Source organism: Salmo trutta, chromosome 1 (assembly GCF_901001165.1).
Source record: "Salmo trutta chromosome 1, fSalTru1.1, whole genome shotgun sequence".
Lineage (NCBI taxonomy): Eukaryota > Metazoa > Chordata > Actinopteri > Salmoniformes > Salmonidae > Salmo > Salmo trutta.
The window spans coordinates 22537670-22552669 of record NC_042957.1 but is presented as its reverse complement, the minus strand read 5'-3'; the positions used below and the strand labels follow the sequence as shown (position 1 = coordinate 22552669).

General features: G+C 47.4%; 1 protein-coding gene across 5 annotated transcripts in view; it reads right to left on the bottom strand.

Annotated features, from left to right (window-relative positions):
• Positions 1-15000, bottom strand: part of rps6kc1 (ribosomal protein S6 kinase polypeptide 1) — a 68112-nt gene that overhangs the window by 11134 nt on the left and 41978 nt on the right. For all 5 annotated transcript variants that reach the window (XR_003876220.1, XR_003876182.1, XM_029747031.1 and 2 more), the window contains 8 exons: positions 14947-15000; positions 14273-14397; positions 14035-14133; positions 12876-12923; positions 12304-12436; positions 9548-11293; positions 8563-8652; positions 2802-2884 (listed from right to left, as the gene is read on the bottom strand). The exon at positions 14947-15000 is cut by the window's right edge and continues 378 nt beyond it. Coding sequence is in view for 3 of the 5 variants with exons in the window: in XM_029747031.1 (XP_029602891.1) it covers positions 2802-2884; positions 8563-8652; positions 9548-11293; positions 12304-12436; positions 12876-12923; positions 14035-14133; positions 14273-14397; positions 14947-15000 (2378 nt within the window). In the remaining 2 variants the exon portion in view is untranslated. The remainder of the gene's footprint in view (positions 1-2801; positions 2885-8562; positions 8653-9547; positions 11294-12303; positions 12437-12875; positions 12924-14034; positions 14134-14272; positions 14398-14946) is intronic.

Sequence of the window (15000 nt, the reverse complement as noted above, 5' to 3'; positions counted from 1 at the left end):
GGAGAAAAGCTGACTGGATAAACAGAAGACAAGAGAGAGGGAGAAAACACCTGAAATAATACAGATCATAGCAGAGATAATATCAGTGTGATTTCACTGGCTGTTGCTCTTCCTTGTGACCTAATGGAAAAGGTTGTTTTTCACATGGGGAGAGGTTAGTGGAAGAGATGGAAGGGGGAACTCAGACAGTTATTCTGTTGAAGTCACTATAAACATGCGTTACAAAGGGAAGAGCTCTATGCAAACAGAGTCAGGCAGGTGGTAATGGAATTGGGTGTGTGTGCACCTACACCACAGGTAGTCATAATTACTGTGTTTCAACAAGCCCTTGAGATTTTACTTAAAAACCCAAAGCAGCCCAAATGTTGAAAAACATAAGCCAAGTAACTACACTGAACAAAAATATAACCACAACATGTGCTGGTCCCATGTTTTATGAGCTGAAATAAAAGATCCCAGAAATGTTCCATTAGCACAAAAAGCTTATTTCTCAAATGTTGTGCACAAATTTGTTAACATCCTTGTTAGTGAGCATAATCCATCCACCTGACAGGTGTGGCATATCAATAAACTGATTAAACAGCATGATCATTACACAGGTGCACCTTGTGCTGGGGAAAATAAAAGGCAACTCTAAAATGTGCAATTTTGTCACACAACAATGCCACAGATGTCTGAAGTTGAGGGAGCGTGCAATTGGCATGATGACTGCAGGAATGTCCACCAGAGCTGTTGACAGATAATTTAATAATTTAATCTGGCAGTACGTCCAACCGGCCTCACAACCGCAGACCCGTCCGTGTATGGCTCAGGTGGGCGAGTGGTTTGCTGATGTGAACATAGTGCCCCATGAGGGCAGTGGGGTTATGATATGGGCAGGCATAAGCTACGGACAGTGAACACAATTGCATTTTATTGATGGCAGTTTGAATGCACAGAGATACCGTGACAAGATCCTGAGGCCCATTGTTGTGCCATTCATCCACCACCATCACCTCATGTTCCAGCATGATAATGCATGGCCCCATGTCACAAGGATCTGTAAACAATTCCTGGAAACTGAAAAATGTCCCATTTTCTTCCATGGCCTGCATATTCAGACATGTCACCCATTGAGCATGTTTGGGATGCTCTGGATGGACATGTACTACAGCGTGTTCCAGTTCCCGGCGAATATCCAGCACCTTCGCACAGCCATTGAAGAGAAGTGAAACAACGTTCCACAGGCCACAATAAAAAAACTATGTGCAGTAGATGCGTGGCGCAGCATTAGGCAAATGGCTGACTGGTTTTCTGATCTAAGCCCCTACCTTAATATATTTTTTTAAGGTATCTGTTACCAACAGATGCATATCTGTATTCCCAGTCATGGGAAATCCATAGATTAGGGCCTAATGAATTTATTTCAATGGACTGATTTCCTTATATGAACTGTAACTCCGTTAAATGTTTGAAATTGTTGAATGTTGTTTATATTTTTTTTCAGTATAAAATATTTGTATGTGTGCTTCCCTTTATACAGTCATGTGTGTGTGTGTGTGTGCGTGCGTATGTGAGATTAGCATCGAAAAACCCTGTTAGTTCATCAGTTAGATCGGTTGCTCTTTCCAACACATGCTGCAGGAGATATGGCTCAGATCCCAGCAACAGTCAAGATCGCCCTGGGCAAAATCTTACCCTGCAAGGATCAAGAGCTCCTGTGTGTGTGTGTGTGTGTGTGTGTATGCAAGGATCAAGAGCGCCTGTGTGTGTGTGTGTGTGTGTGTGTGTGTGTGTGTGTGTGTGTGTGTGTGTGTGTGTGTGTGTAATACACCTCAACTAAAATCCTCAAAAGAGTGGGTTTGTTGAAGTTCTGCCAGTAAGTGTATTCACAATGTTAAAACAAACTTACTGTTTGTTTCATCTGTTTCATCTAGTGATGGGAACTAAAGATCGTTCAGATGAAACCACGCCACTGGCAGTCAGTTAGGATTTATTCAAATTTAAGGACAATTAAAAGTTTGAGGAGTGTTCTGGACCTGTCACGAGTGTGTGTCTGTGTTCTAGAAGACAGTGATATCTCCCTCCTCACCAGTCCTCATCTACCCCTGACCCAGGAACAGCCACAGCAGTACATCACCGAGAGATCTGCCCTGTTCTCCCACCTCTATACTGATCTAAGGTCAGTCAGCTCAGCCCAAGGAGTCCTGAGAGCTGGCTCTCTCTTCCATCCCAGCCCTGATCCAGGGACAGAGAGCCAGGAGAGGGCCCAGGGAGAGGTGACCCCCTGCTCCAGCAGATGGAGCCCAGGCTGGGGGAGAAAGTCACACCGCTGCCCCTGGCACCAGCCGAGAACCAGGGGGAGAGACGGGAGCCAAGACGCAACTACACACAGACACCTCCAAACACACACACACAAACAACAGACACACACAGGCATATATATATATATATGTATGTATGTATGTATGTATGTATGTATGCATGCATACATACATACATACATACATACATACATACATACATACATACATACACACACGCACACATATCTCCACCCTGGCACAGCTAGCCAGCCAGGGAGAAGGGAAGAGCCAAGACGCATCTACACACAGACACCACAAAACACCTTCCACACACACACCTGACAGAGATAGAGTCACATGTCCACCCTGGCACAGCGAGAGCGATAGCCAGCGAGAGCCAACATATACCACCACACAGATGTCTTCACTGCCACCCCACACACACACACACACACCACACACACACAGAGGCATCCATCTAACACACAGCCACACTGATGCCATTTGTCCTCTTACCTTGCCTATGAGCAGCTCAAACAAGATGGCTCCCAAACTCCACCAATCACACGCTGCCGTCTCCTCGCTGATACCGCCCACCTCTACAACAAAGGAGAGAAGTGATACTATGACATGTAGCTGACAAAACATCAGGTCTGACTTGTGATTAGCACGATTCCTTTAAATTCACTATCCCAAAATTAGAATAGCACATAATAACACTATGAAATGACAACGACTTAATATTTTATTTAATTAACATATTACACACACACACAAACCAGTGAGGAGCCAAATGTGTGTGTGTGTCTCGTAAAGGGGTGATTTGCATAATAAAAAAGCAGTCAAATTGAGGAAACCGTCTGTGCTGCAACTTCACACCATCTGCATGACCTGACCTCACACACAAAATTGAAAAGCGCACACACACCCTCAGAAACCCCCACACACACACACACACAAACACACACACACAAACACGGTACCAACCACAGACACTCCTTCAGAAATGCACACACTTCTCCAGTCCAGAGACACAATACATGATAATACACTTCCACTTAAAGCCTTCGTCAACATTTCCCTCCTGCCCTCCATTTCATCCTCATGTTAGTTCCAGCTGCCTTGTATTAAACATCACTAGTCTGTCGTCCTGTCTGTTAGTTCCAGCTGCCTTGTATTAAACATCACTAGTCTGTCGTCCTGTCTGTTAGTTCCAGCTGCCTTGTATTAAACATCACTAGTCTGTCGTCCTGTCTGTTAGTTCCAGCTGCCTTGTATTAAACATCACTAGTCTGTCGTCCTGTCTGTTAGTTCCAGCTGCCTTGTATTAAACATCACTAGTCTGTCGTCCTGTCTGTTAGTTCCAGCTGCCTTGTATTAAACATCACTAGTCTGTCGTCCTGTTAGTTCCAGCTGCCTTGTATTAAACATCACTAGTCTGTCGTCCTGTCTGTTAGTTCCAGCTGCCCTGTAATAAACATCACTAGTCTGTCGTCCTGTCTGTTAGTTACAGCTGCCTTGTATTAAACATCACTAGTCTGTCGTCCTGTCTGTTAGTTCCAGCTGCCTTGTATTAAACATCACTGAGCTGTCGTCCTGTCTTCTCTATCTTCTATTGTTTTCAATTCAATGCTACTTTCCAGGCAGGTCTTCTGGAATTGCAAAAGCAAAACTAAGCCAAATCCATAAACATTAAATTCCCACCTCTATACTGTATCTCTCTCGTTCCGTTAGTCTTTCTGTTCTACCACTGAAGACAAACCTCCATGTTCCCCCTACACTGTAAGACCCTGTCAAGGTGAACGTGGTGTCGGCCGTGCGTCCTTCCTCTAACCCCACCTCCCTCTCTCTCCCCCCCTCTCCCTCTTATTCCATCTCTTCCTCCCTGGGCTCTCCAGGCCCCTGGCTCTCTCTCCCACAGAGGAGGTTAGGGGAGCAGGGACACACAGCCGGAGTGACAGGCAGGTTGGCTGGGGGGGCCACTGGTGCATGTGCCATTTGTGTGTGGTGTATGTGTGTGTGTCAGTGCTCTTGTCTGTGTGTTTGTGCGTGCGTGCGTTCCACTGGGCACCAGATGGCCCCTTGTGTCTCTCTCCGCTCCTCTCTCCAGAGGCGGGCCTGGTAACCCTTGGGCCAGGGCCCAGGAGTCAGAGCGCGTGTGCCCAGCGACCAGGCTCCTCAGCTGGGGAGGAGGAGAGACAAAGCTCCCTCTCCTCCAGGATGCTCCAGGGGGTTCTCTTTCAGCCAAGGTTAGAGAGCCCCAGTTGGGGCTATGATACTCCTCGCTCTGGCCGCCCTTAAAGGAACATCCAGCCAGCGCTCGCTCTCACACACACACACACACACACACACACACAAACTGAGCAACCAGTCTTCAGGGCTCCCCATGACCACAGTTTTGACAGCCAAGGAGAAGAGATCGTCATTGAACAGACTAGTGATACCTGCGTGGGTATGAGCTTGGGGGGAGGATACTGGACACACACGTCTCACAGCAAGGTCAATTGTCATCACAATGGATTAATGTCTGAGGAGCTGCAGGGAGAAGACAGCGGAGCTGGCTACACTTAGCGCTCTGTCAGAGCAAGGCAGGAAGAGAGAGAGAGGGGAAAGAGTGGGTCACTAACAAAACCCACTCGTACAGTAAGCCTCCGTTTTACATGACTATAACACACACGTGAGTTCATAAAAAATGGCTCCTTTCCACCTTGTCTTTCTTATTTCATCTAAAAGGATGGGAGCCTCTGCTGATCTTTACAAAAAGAGTGAAGTCAAGGGAAGGTCAAGCCAGCTAAGAGACAGTGAGTAGAGCCACACAGTGTTCTCAGCCCAGGTGTGATGTCTAACGGCAGAATCGGAACACAACAGAACTTCCCTTTTCTCTACAGCAAAGGAGTTCCCTCTTCCTCGGTCAGTCGTTTAAGAAAAGCACTCTCTCCTCTCATCTCTTAGGGCCAGGAGGAACATTGTCTCTTCTCCTCTCTCTTCTCCACTTCCCCAAAACCAACCGACTGCCATTGTTCAATGGGGAAGTGATGTAGGAGGAAGTGAAGAGAGGAGGGCCGGAGAGTCTGGAGCTTCTCACGCTTCAGGTAGAAGCAGTTGACGTTAACCACAGATGTATTTACTGTAGTGTTGAATACAATAGGGAGAAGGGGAATCTAAGGCCTATCTTTAAGTGAATCGGATAATAAGTGACAATGCGCATATTATCATCAAAACCATTGTCACTAAATAACATGCTGTTAGTTTGATGGGGAGGAGGGATGTGAAAGAAAAAATATTATTTGGGGAGATTTTTTAAATAACAGAAAAGCACTCTGGTGTTTACAGAATCAGTTCTAATCTCAGTTAGAGATAATAAACAACTAATAGATCAAAATAAAATAAATACTTTCCCAGTCCCCTCCTATGTTTTTGGGTGTGAGTGTGTTGAAAACATGTTGTCTCTCTCCCTCTTGACACAAACACACACAGCGCCCTGTCACAGCAGGCACCCTGCAAGCTCTCTGGCAAACAATCATAAATCTGTCATCAGGAATGAACCATAGCTGGGACTGACCCTGTCTGGGTAAACAGCAATACATAAGGGGGTGGAGTAAGTACATCTGTGGGAGGGGGGGGATTACAGAATGACATTGAGGTAGATAGAATGAAAGACAGAATGGAAAGAGAGCGTGAGATTGAAAGAGAGTGAAAAGTACGAGTTAAAGTGAGACTTAGAGAGAGAGAGAGAGAAAATGAGTGAGAGTGAAGGCTATAAAGCAGAGATAGAAGTCAGACAGACAGAGCATGAATCCCCCTGCTGGATCCTCATGGATAATACACCTACCACATGCTGCCCAATGAACAGTGGCTCAAGCAGATGCGGAAGTAACCACCGACACATAAATGAGATACACTGTGAGATCTGAGATACACCTATAATGGACCTACCAGTCCATCTACGTAGAAGCTAATCGGTAGTCACCACATCCTTTTAAAATCATCCAATATCTTTCCCAAATGAAAGTAGTACAGCGAACAGCTGACCTACACACTCCCTAACCTCTGCCTGCTTATTCCTCCCTCATCTGTCCTCAGTGTCTCTCCTGCTGACCTCTGGGGCTTGATCATTTGACATACACTGAGCATACAAAACATTAAGAAAACCTTCTCTTTCCATGGCATAGACTGACCAGGTGAAAGCTATGATCCCTTATTGATGTCACCTGTTAAATCGACTTCTCCAGCTACACTGAGTGGAGAGTTCGATTGAAGAAGGATTTTGAAGCATTGAGACCATTGACTCATGGATTGTGTATGTGTGCCATTCAGAACGGGGTATGGTAGTAGGTGCCAGGCGCACCGGTTAGTGTCAAGAACTGCAACGCTGCTGGGTTTATCACACCCAACAGTTTCCTGTGTGTATCAAGAATGGTCTACCTCCCAAAGGATATCCAGCCAAGTTAACACAACTGTGGGAAGCATTGAAGTCAACTTGACACCTAGTGGAGTCCATGCCCCAATGAATTGAGGCTGTTCTGGGGGGGGGGGGCTTGCAACTCAAATACTTGATGTCCCTCTGTGTCGAGTTCCTATCTCCATTACAATGCCTTAACACACGGACGGTGTTCTGCTGCTCTGGCCTGCCTGCCGGCCTGTCTGCCTTGCTGGGGCTTTTGGAATATAACATGAGTTGAGAGAGATGGAGCTTTGCTTTCATACTTATTGCACTCTGCCATACATTTGGTTTGGACAAGAAGTATTGGGAGGAGGGGGTGGGAGAGAAAATTTAAAAGTATATACATCTGTCATTTTTGCTTTAATCCAAAGCAACACACATTATGTTAACTATATGTGTCGCACGTCGTCTGGTGTTCCAGTACAGCGTCATGCGCCATCAGTGTTGCACGTATGCACGCACACACAAGGTGCGGTAGAGTCTTGTGTGTAACAGCAGTGTTTAGTCAGCCTTTAAACAGCATGCCAGGGCTTCCACAGGCATGCTCAGGCCACAGCAGAGGTCAGTCACACCACGCCAACACAGGCTGGCGCCACACCACCCTCTACAGGACACCCCAGGAACTACATTCAGTTCCTAAATCTATACATTCTTTCATTCCATTTTAAGCCTTTTAAAATATATCAAAACTATAGATGACAGTAATCGTGTGTCATCAATACTCACAGAAAAGTTTGGTCTTCTGTGCATCTGTGACTAGGTTTAATTCTCTGGGCAATATGTTGGTTTAAAACTTGTTCATGTTATGAGGTGGCAGGTAGCCTAGTGGTTAGAGCGTTGGGCCAGTAACCGAAAGGCTGCTGGAGCGAATCCCCGAGCTGACAAGGTAAAAATCTGTCGTTCTGCTCCTGAACAAGGCAGTTAACCCACTGTTCCCTGGTAGGCCGTCATTGTAAATAAGAATTTGTTCTTAACTGACTTGCCTAGAGGTAAATTTTTTTTAAATGAAGACATCGCTGAATGAGAACTCTCAAGGCATGCACACCAAAACGACGTCAGCCTTTAAACAGCATGCCAGGGCTTCCACAGGAGAGGTCAGTCACACCACGCCAACACAGGCTGGCGCCACACCATTCTACATGTATGAATGAATTGGCTCTACTGCCATTTAAACCCACTTTCCCGAGGCCCCACATACATAGTGAACTGTTTACGTGGCCTTGCTCCTGTATGAATGAGGCCTTTGTGGGAGATGGGAGGGAGAGTGGCCTACTTCTGCCTGTGTGTCTGCATAACATGAACCTCACTACTAAACTACTGAGGCCTTCTGCTCTGGAAACACACGCACACATTTTTGAACAATTAAGTACCACAGTATGAGTCATAAAACCCGGAAATGGTTCCAATCGGTTTTTTTGCCTCTGGGATTTCAGAACTACTTCAAATAAGGTCTGTGTTTGTAGGCGTGACGTTTTGAGAAGCGCGCAAATCTCTCTCGGACAAGGTCACTTCAATCAATAGGGAGGGAGCACATTTTTGTGAGTAAATTGAGCCCAATATATTGATGAAAGTCACCTTGTCCGAGAGAATTACACGGCTATCAAATCGTCATGGCAAGCCTACACCAAACACACACATGGATGTTTTGGTAAAATTCACAATGTGAAAAATGAACGGCGGAACCATTTGGAACCATTTCCGTGGTTTTATGACGCGTCCACTGAGGCGGACTATTAGGAAACACAACATGAATGCAGTCAGGTCAAATGGAGGAAACTGCTTTGAAAACTTGGCTAATGTGTCTAATGTGCCTTGATCTGATCTCTCTCTCACCTGGTGCACTGTACATGTTGGCGATGGCCTCCCTGTCGTAGGAGTCCTCCACGTCACTCCAGCTGCAGAAATACGTCAGCTCAACATGGCCTAGGAACGAAGGAGCGAGAGAGAGAAAAATGAGTCATGTCAACAAACCCAAAAAAAGAACCCTTTACAACTTATCTCAACACGTACACACACGTCTCTACGCCAACTTCCAAAAACAGTGTTTGTGTCACCCTGACTCCCTCGCTCTCTCTGCACACAACAGTCCACTCAGCTGACCTCTAGAACACTTCCACACCTCTTCCTACCTCTTCCTCTCTCTCTCTCTCTAACAGAGCTATTCCAGCAGCAGCAGCTATTCCAGCAGTGATTACTCCTGTTTAGCTGCTAACGGCTACCAGTATCATTAGGACTAATGTTGCCATTAGCTAGCCGGTGGCATCAGCCGGAGTTAACCAGACTGATGCACAACACTACTACTGGGCTGTTGATAGCACTTCAGAACAATAATTACATACAGAGGGGAACACAGGGAGACCAAAACAACCACTCAGATAATTAGACAAGTGTCCATAACAAGGTACAGAGAGATGATGGGACTAGAAAGGGAAGGAGAGAGACTCAAGCTTGGGTCGGTGTAAAACAAAGATAATGCTTTGGAGGGAGTTTCCAAACCACTGGTATCAGACAGATAGGACACGCTACTCATACGCCTATCTATATGAATATATCTGGCAGAACTTTAGTAGTTTAAGCTCTGAAGGAAAAGTAAAAGATAATGAAAATTCCGTACCAGTGAGAAACACTTAGTACTTTGTTTCCTAACTTCTCTTCTAGTCGACAGAGGAAATTAGACTGAGGCCTGCATATTTCTCCTAACGCATATAACTGGGTCTACACAACACGTATGATGGGCGTTCACTTTGATGTATAAACGCTATATACAAACACCCATCACAAAGCCCTGTTGCTTCAGTAGAGCTGTGTGACCTCTGACCTTTGCTGTTGATGAGGATGTTGTTGGGGTTGAGGTCCTTACAGACGATGCCCTCCTGATGGAGTGAGTCCAAGGCAGAGACCATGTCCACCGCCCAGCACCTCACAAACTCCTCTGGAATCCTGGCCTGGGACGCTACAGCAGACAACTGGTCAAGCTCTGCAAACAGCCGAGACACATCCTTATCTGACTCTACCATGTCCTCCACACCAGCCTTACTGGCCTGGAACTGGGACTCAACGCCTAGTGCACTCTCTGCCCCAGAGCTGGCCCCTGTTCCATCCTGACCGCGGTTGGAGCCAGCCATCGTCCCGTCTGGGTTAAGAACCAAACTGTCAGGGTGTGCCTGTGGGTTCAAAATGGCTTCTAATCTTTCAGGAAGTGAGCTAAGTGAGTCAACGAATGGAATGTCTGTGTTGGAGGAAGAGAGCGGGGCTATAGACACAGTGCTGGCAGGGAGGAAGTCCTTATTCGGGAGTACGGGAGCTCCGGAAGCCATTTTGTCATCTTGTCCGAAGGCCAGGCCACAGTCGTCCCACAGGGAGGCGCAGGGAGAGGAAGAAGTGGTGTGTTTATCCCTCGAGTTGAGGGCCCGCCCCACAGCCAGCCCCTCTCCCTCCTCAAGCTCATGGTGGAGCTGCAGGACATCCGGCTGGGTCAACTTAGGGGAGGCTTTGGCCTCCAGGGCTAGACACACCCCCGAGGACACCAGCTCCTCCACAAGGGCCTCTACTTCCCCAGTTACCCCCACCAACCCCTCCCCACCCATGACCCCAGGCAGGTTGACCAGGAGGTCCGGGGGTCGACCCTCGTCCTCCACCACTGCCTCTTTAAAGGAGATGACTGGTACCGACTCATTAGAGCCCTGGTCACTACCATCCAGACCCCACCGGTCAGATCCACCTCCATGACCTTTCACCTCCTCCACTAGGTCCGACAGGTCTGTGACTTCAGAGCCCAGGTCAGAGGTGGACAGGAAGGGGAGTGGCTTGGAAGGGTCTGGTTTGGGCCTCAGCTCGGCCGAGTCGGGACACCACGTCACCTCGCTAGCACTGTCCTTACTATCGATGCGGAAGAACTCCATGGGGGTGCGTTTGGACTGGTCCAACGAGAGGGGAACGGCGGGGGAGAGCAAGGGGCTGAACACCTCGCCGTGGTCCTGCCCGATGTCCTGGCAACGCCCGTTGTTGTGATCCCCGGCCGTCTCAGTAAAGAAACGCAGCTCCTGGGCGCTGATTGGAGAGCAGAGGCTGTCGTTGCTAAGCAGTGAGCGAGTCCTGGAGGAAGTGGTCGTCGTGGTGACGGTGACATCCAGCGACGATGCTTCCTGTCCTCTCGACACACACCCCTCTCCCTCCTTCTCTTCCTCCTCTCCTAGAGCTTCTGGTTCTACCTTTTCTTGCTCGTACTCATTACAGAGATTCAGATAACTGTCGGTGCACTCCTCTAACTCAGAGGTCGCTCCAGAGTCCGGCTGGGGCCTAAGGCTGTCAGCCAGCCCAGGAGGCAGAGCACTCTTCTGGGGGAGGACAAGAGAAGACTCCCCTTGCCTCTGGAGCACACCAGAACCAGACCCAGCTCCAGGCCCAGACCCAGAGCTGCCAGAGTCCAAGCCCAGCATGGGAGCAGCATGTTGGGCAGAGTGGACTGCCGTGGTGTGGCTTTTCTGAATGAAGGGAATGTCGAAGCTGTCCTCCGGGCTGGAGTTACGCAGGAACTTCCCAATGTGAGACCACAGCTTCCCACCTGGACAGAGGAGAAGGAGAGAAGAGACAAAGAGATGGGGAGAATTAAAACTTGGTTAATGATCAAAGTAAGAACGTTTTGGTTGGCAAGGTGGGTTGCTCAAAAGGTAAATAGAAGGAAAAAACAACATTATGGTGAAAACAGTTTAATTGTTTTGTTTTGGGGACTCAATTACCTCAAGGGTCATGATAACATTTAGAAACTGTCCTTGGCAGGCAGAGACGGGCACACACTCCTCCCCAAACACACACACACACACACACTCTAACCCAGCTGTGGTGTGAGTGATTGTAGGACAGCATCTGTTGTGTATGATGAGACTGAATAGGGTGTGTGCTGCTGGCGGTGGTAATGATAGTAGGGCAGCACGATCACTTAGGAGGAAAAACAACCACATGTTGGACTGGAGAATGTCACTCAGGTCACTGCCTCCCTCTGTCTGCTCTTCCCATGTGGGACACATTCGCTACACTGTAATGCACTACTTTCAGCTGTGCTTTTCTTAGACTTGGATTGTATCTACCATTTGAAGCATCATATCATTTGATCTAGTTTTCCAAATCAAATATTGCGCTAGCCAATCAAATATTTCAATGCCATATGAAAAACGCATTAATTTTCTAAATGAAAAACAAAAATCAATAGGTGCATAAAAAAATGGAAAAATCAATTCGTCTTTTCGCAAGTTATACAAGTGTGAGGATAGCAGTTACTCTAACTGCTATCAGAGTCTGTCTCTTTCACACACACACACACACACACACACACACACACACACACACACACGTTGGTGAGTGGAAAATAAGGAGGCCCAGGTGTTAGCATAGCTAATGAAGCGCAGTACCACCTGGTATTCAGAATAATGACCTGTGACATACACCCAACTCTATCAAACATCTGTCTACAACAAGGGTAGGCAGGCAGGCAGGAGTGAAGGGAGGGAGATAAAGGAGAGAAGAGATATTAAAAGATGGAGAGAGTGAGGGAGACAAAAGAAGTGTATATCATACCCTCAGCGTAATGTAGCAGAAGAAACACAGTGTCCTCTGAGACGATGAACTTCCTCAGCCGCACCATGTGGGGCACAGAGTGAGGCATGATGGTCCGCTTGGGTCTCCCACAGTCACTGCTCTTCCTCAAGCCCTGAGGGAGGGAGGGAGGGAGGGAGGGGAAAGGCCAAGAGGAGGGATGAAGGAGAAACATTGCATTGAGGTTGTGCAAACATTGCCCTGCCAACCCGACTCCCTGTGTCTGTATTCATTAAGACATATACAGTACATCTCTGAGTTATTCTAGACTTCTGTGCAGGAATGAGTGAGTGTGTGCGTGTGTGTGTGTTTGTCGTCTGTGCCTGTGGCGTGCTGTTCGATGGCATCTGGCACACGTCTCGCCCCAGAGCAGGAGAGCTGACAGGGACACGGCCATTAGAATCAATTACACAGGTCACACTCAGGGCACATGGTGACTCTCACATACACACCGCTAGTCTGGATACATGGTGGCTTTCACACACACCGCTAGCCTGAATACTAGGGACTGACACACACACTAGTAGGACTACTAATTCACCACATAGACTTACTTTCAAAATGAAGGTCTCCTGGGTTCTCTTGTCCATAACCAGAAGAACCTGAGGGGAAAGACTAAATTAAAATCCAGGCATAACATTACAGTATCCCTCCATCTCTTCCCTGCCTCCCTCCCTCCCTCTTAAATCATGTCCCTTTCACCTCCCTGCACCCCCTCCCTTCCTCTCTCTTTCCTGACATCTTCATTTCTTTTCTCCTTCACTTCTCCTCCTCTCTGACATCTCCATTTCTCTCCTGCTCCCTCTCTCAGGGGAGAGCTGGAGCATATGTGGCGGTGTGTGTGTGTGTGTGTGTTTTATTCTCTGTGACCCTGGCTGGGCCCAAACAGGTGCAGGCTAAATGGATATGAATGGAGTTGTGAGTAAACAGAGTGAAAGTGCTAGCCAGGACGCTAATATAATTAACACACCAACATCAGGGACGGGGGAGAGGAGAGGAGGCGCAGGGGTGAGGAGCTCTCTCCATCTGTCCCCCTGTCCCCAATTAAAAGTGAGAGAAGGAGGGAGGAGAAGGAGAAGAGCTGTGTACGTCATTGTCCATTAGGTGTTGTTGTCTTTCGTTGGCCGCCATTTTTATATGCACAGAATAAGGGAGAAAATACCCGCAGGTGCTTAGTTGTGTTGCTGAGTTGTGTGCAAACATTGTATGGTTTTAGTTGTGTGTAGGGCTACACTAACACGGGTGTTACACTGTGGCCATTTGATATGCGTTTGGTTGTGTATAGAGCTGTGGCTCTGGCCTGTGCTGAGCTCCATTGATTCTGTGTTGTGCGATGTCCGCTCTGCCTGCCAAGTCATTTCATGCTCCAGTGCTGGAGTCACTTTGCCAGCAGCTGTTTGAGAGGACCAGTAACCTAAACTGACCTTGTGGCACCCCGAAACACGCACTCTCATACACACACACTGGCTTCCTTTCCTCATCTCCTTTCCTTGATCCTAGCTGATTTTAAAAAGACATGGATAGGTGAAAACAGGTAACACAGTAGTCTTTCTACTTAGATCCAGGAAAGGAGATGAGGAAACCATTTTGAACCGATGATAACTGCCCACAGGATGCTTCTCTATAGTCTAAAGTGGTTTCCTCTCCATCTGCACTAACCTAAAACAAACAGTCTATATGACTGCCCTTCAACCCATCCTTCCCCAGACTGACCTTATCGATGACCCCCAGCACCATGTAGGCCCTGAGCTCCTCGGCTGGACTCTGCTGACCCCCTCTGCAGGTGGCGGTAGAGCATTGCGCCCCCATGGCCTGAGATAGATGGACATAAGATTGATTTTATATAACCTTATATAAAGCCAGGCAAGTCATTGAGAAGAAATGTTGTCTTTTACAATAATGATTATAAGGGTGCATCAGTGAGCCAATGAGATTGTTTGTAGCCACTGACCACTGTCTGTGTTGACCCTTGACCCATGCTGTTTCTCAGATGCTGATTGGATATCTGCTCAGCACGGATCAGATACTCAGCCGTCCTTCTCTTCACTGCCTCCCGCCTCGTAGGGCTGGGCTCGCCTGGAGAGAGAGGAGAGGGGGAGATGGAGGGAAGGAGAATTATGTAAGATACAAACACTTAGAACCAGCCAATGCAGATTGCAAAGCCAATCAATCAAATTGGGGCGGCAGGTAGCCTAGTGGTTAGAGCGTTGGACTAGTAACTGAAAGGTTGCAAAATCGAATCCCAGAGCTGAAATAAAAAATATATATTAAAAAATGAATTTAAAAAAAACACGTGCTGCATTTGCACAAATACACCATTTCCCCCTAATCGGGCAGAACTCTGAGTGAGTGCAAGTGTTTGTATGAGTGAGCAAGAGCGAAGACAAGAAAGAGAGGGAGAGAGAAAACGAGAGAGTGTGAGAGGTATTGTGTAGTGTAGCAGTGTGTGTCTGGACTAAGAGCTGTAATTGACGTTTTTAGGGGTGTTGAGTTAATAACAGTCATTAGTGACAAATGGCTGGCCATCGCTTCCTCTCAACAGAACCCATTAACACAAAACAACAAACAAACAAACATATTGTCTCCTCAACAAAGTACCTAGTGTTTTCCTCCAAGGTACCTTACCTTGCACCCCTTGTAGAAGCAAATCCACCCCGCTCCTGTAGTAGGAGAAAGCTG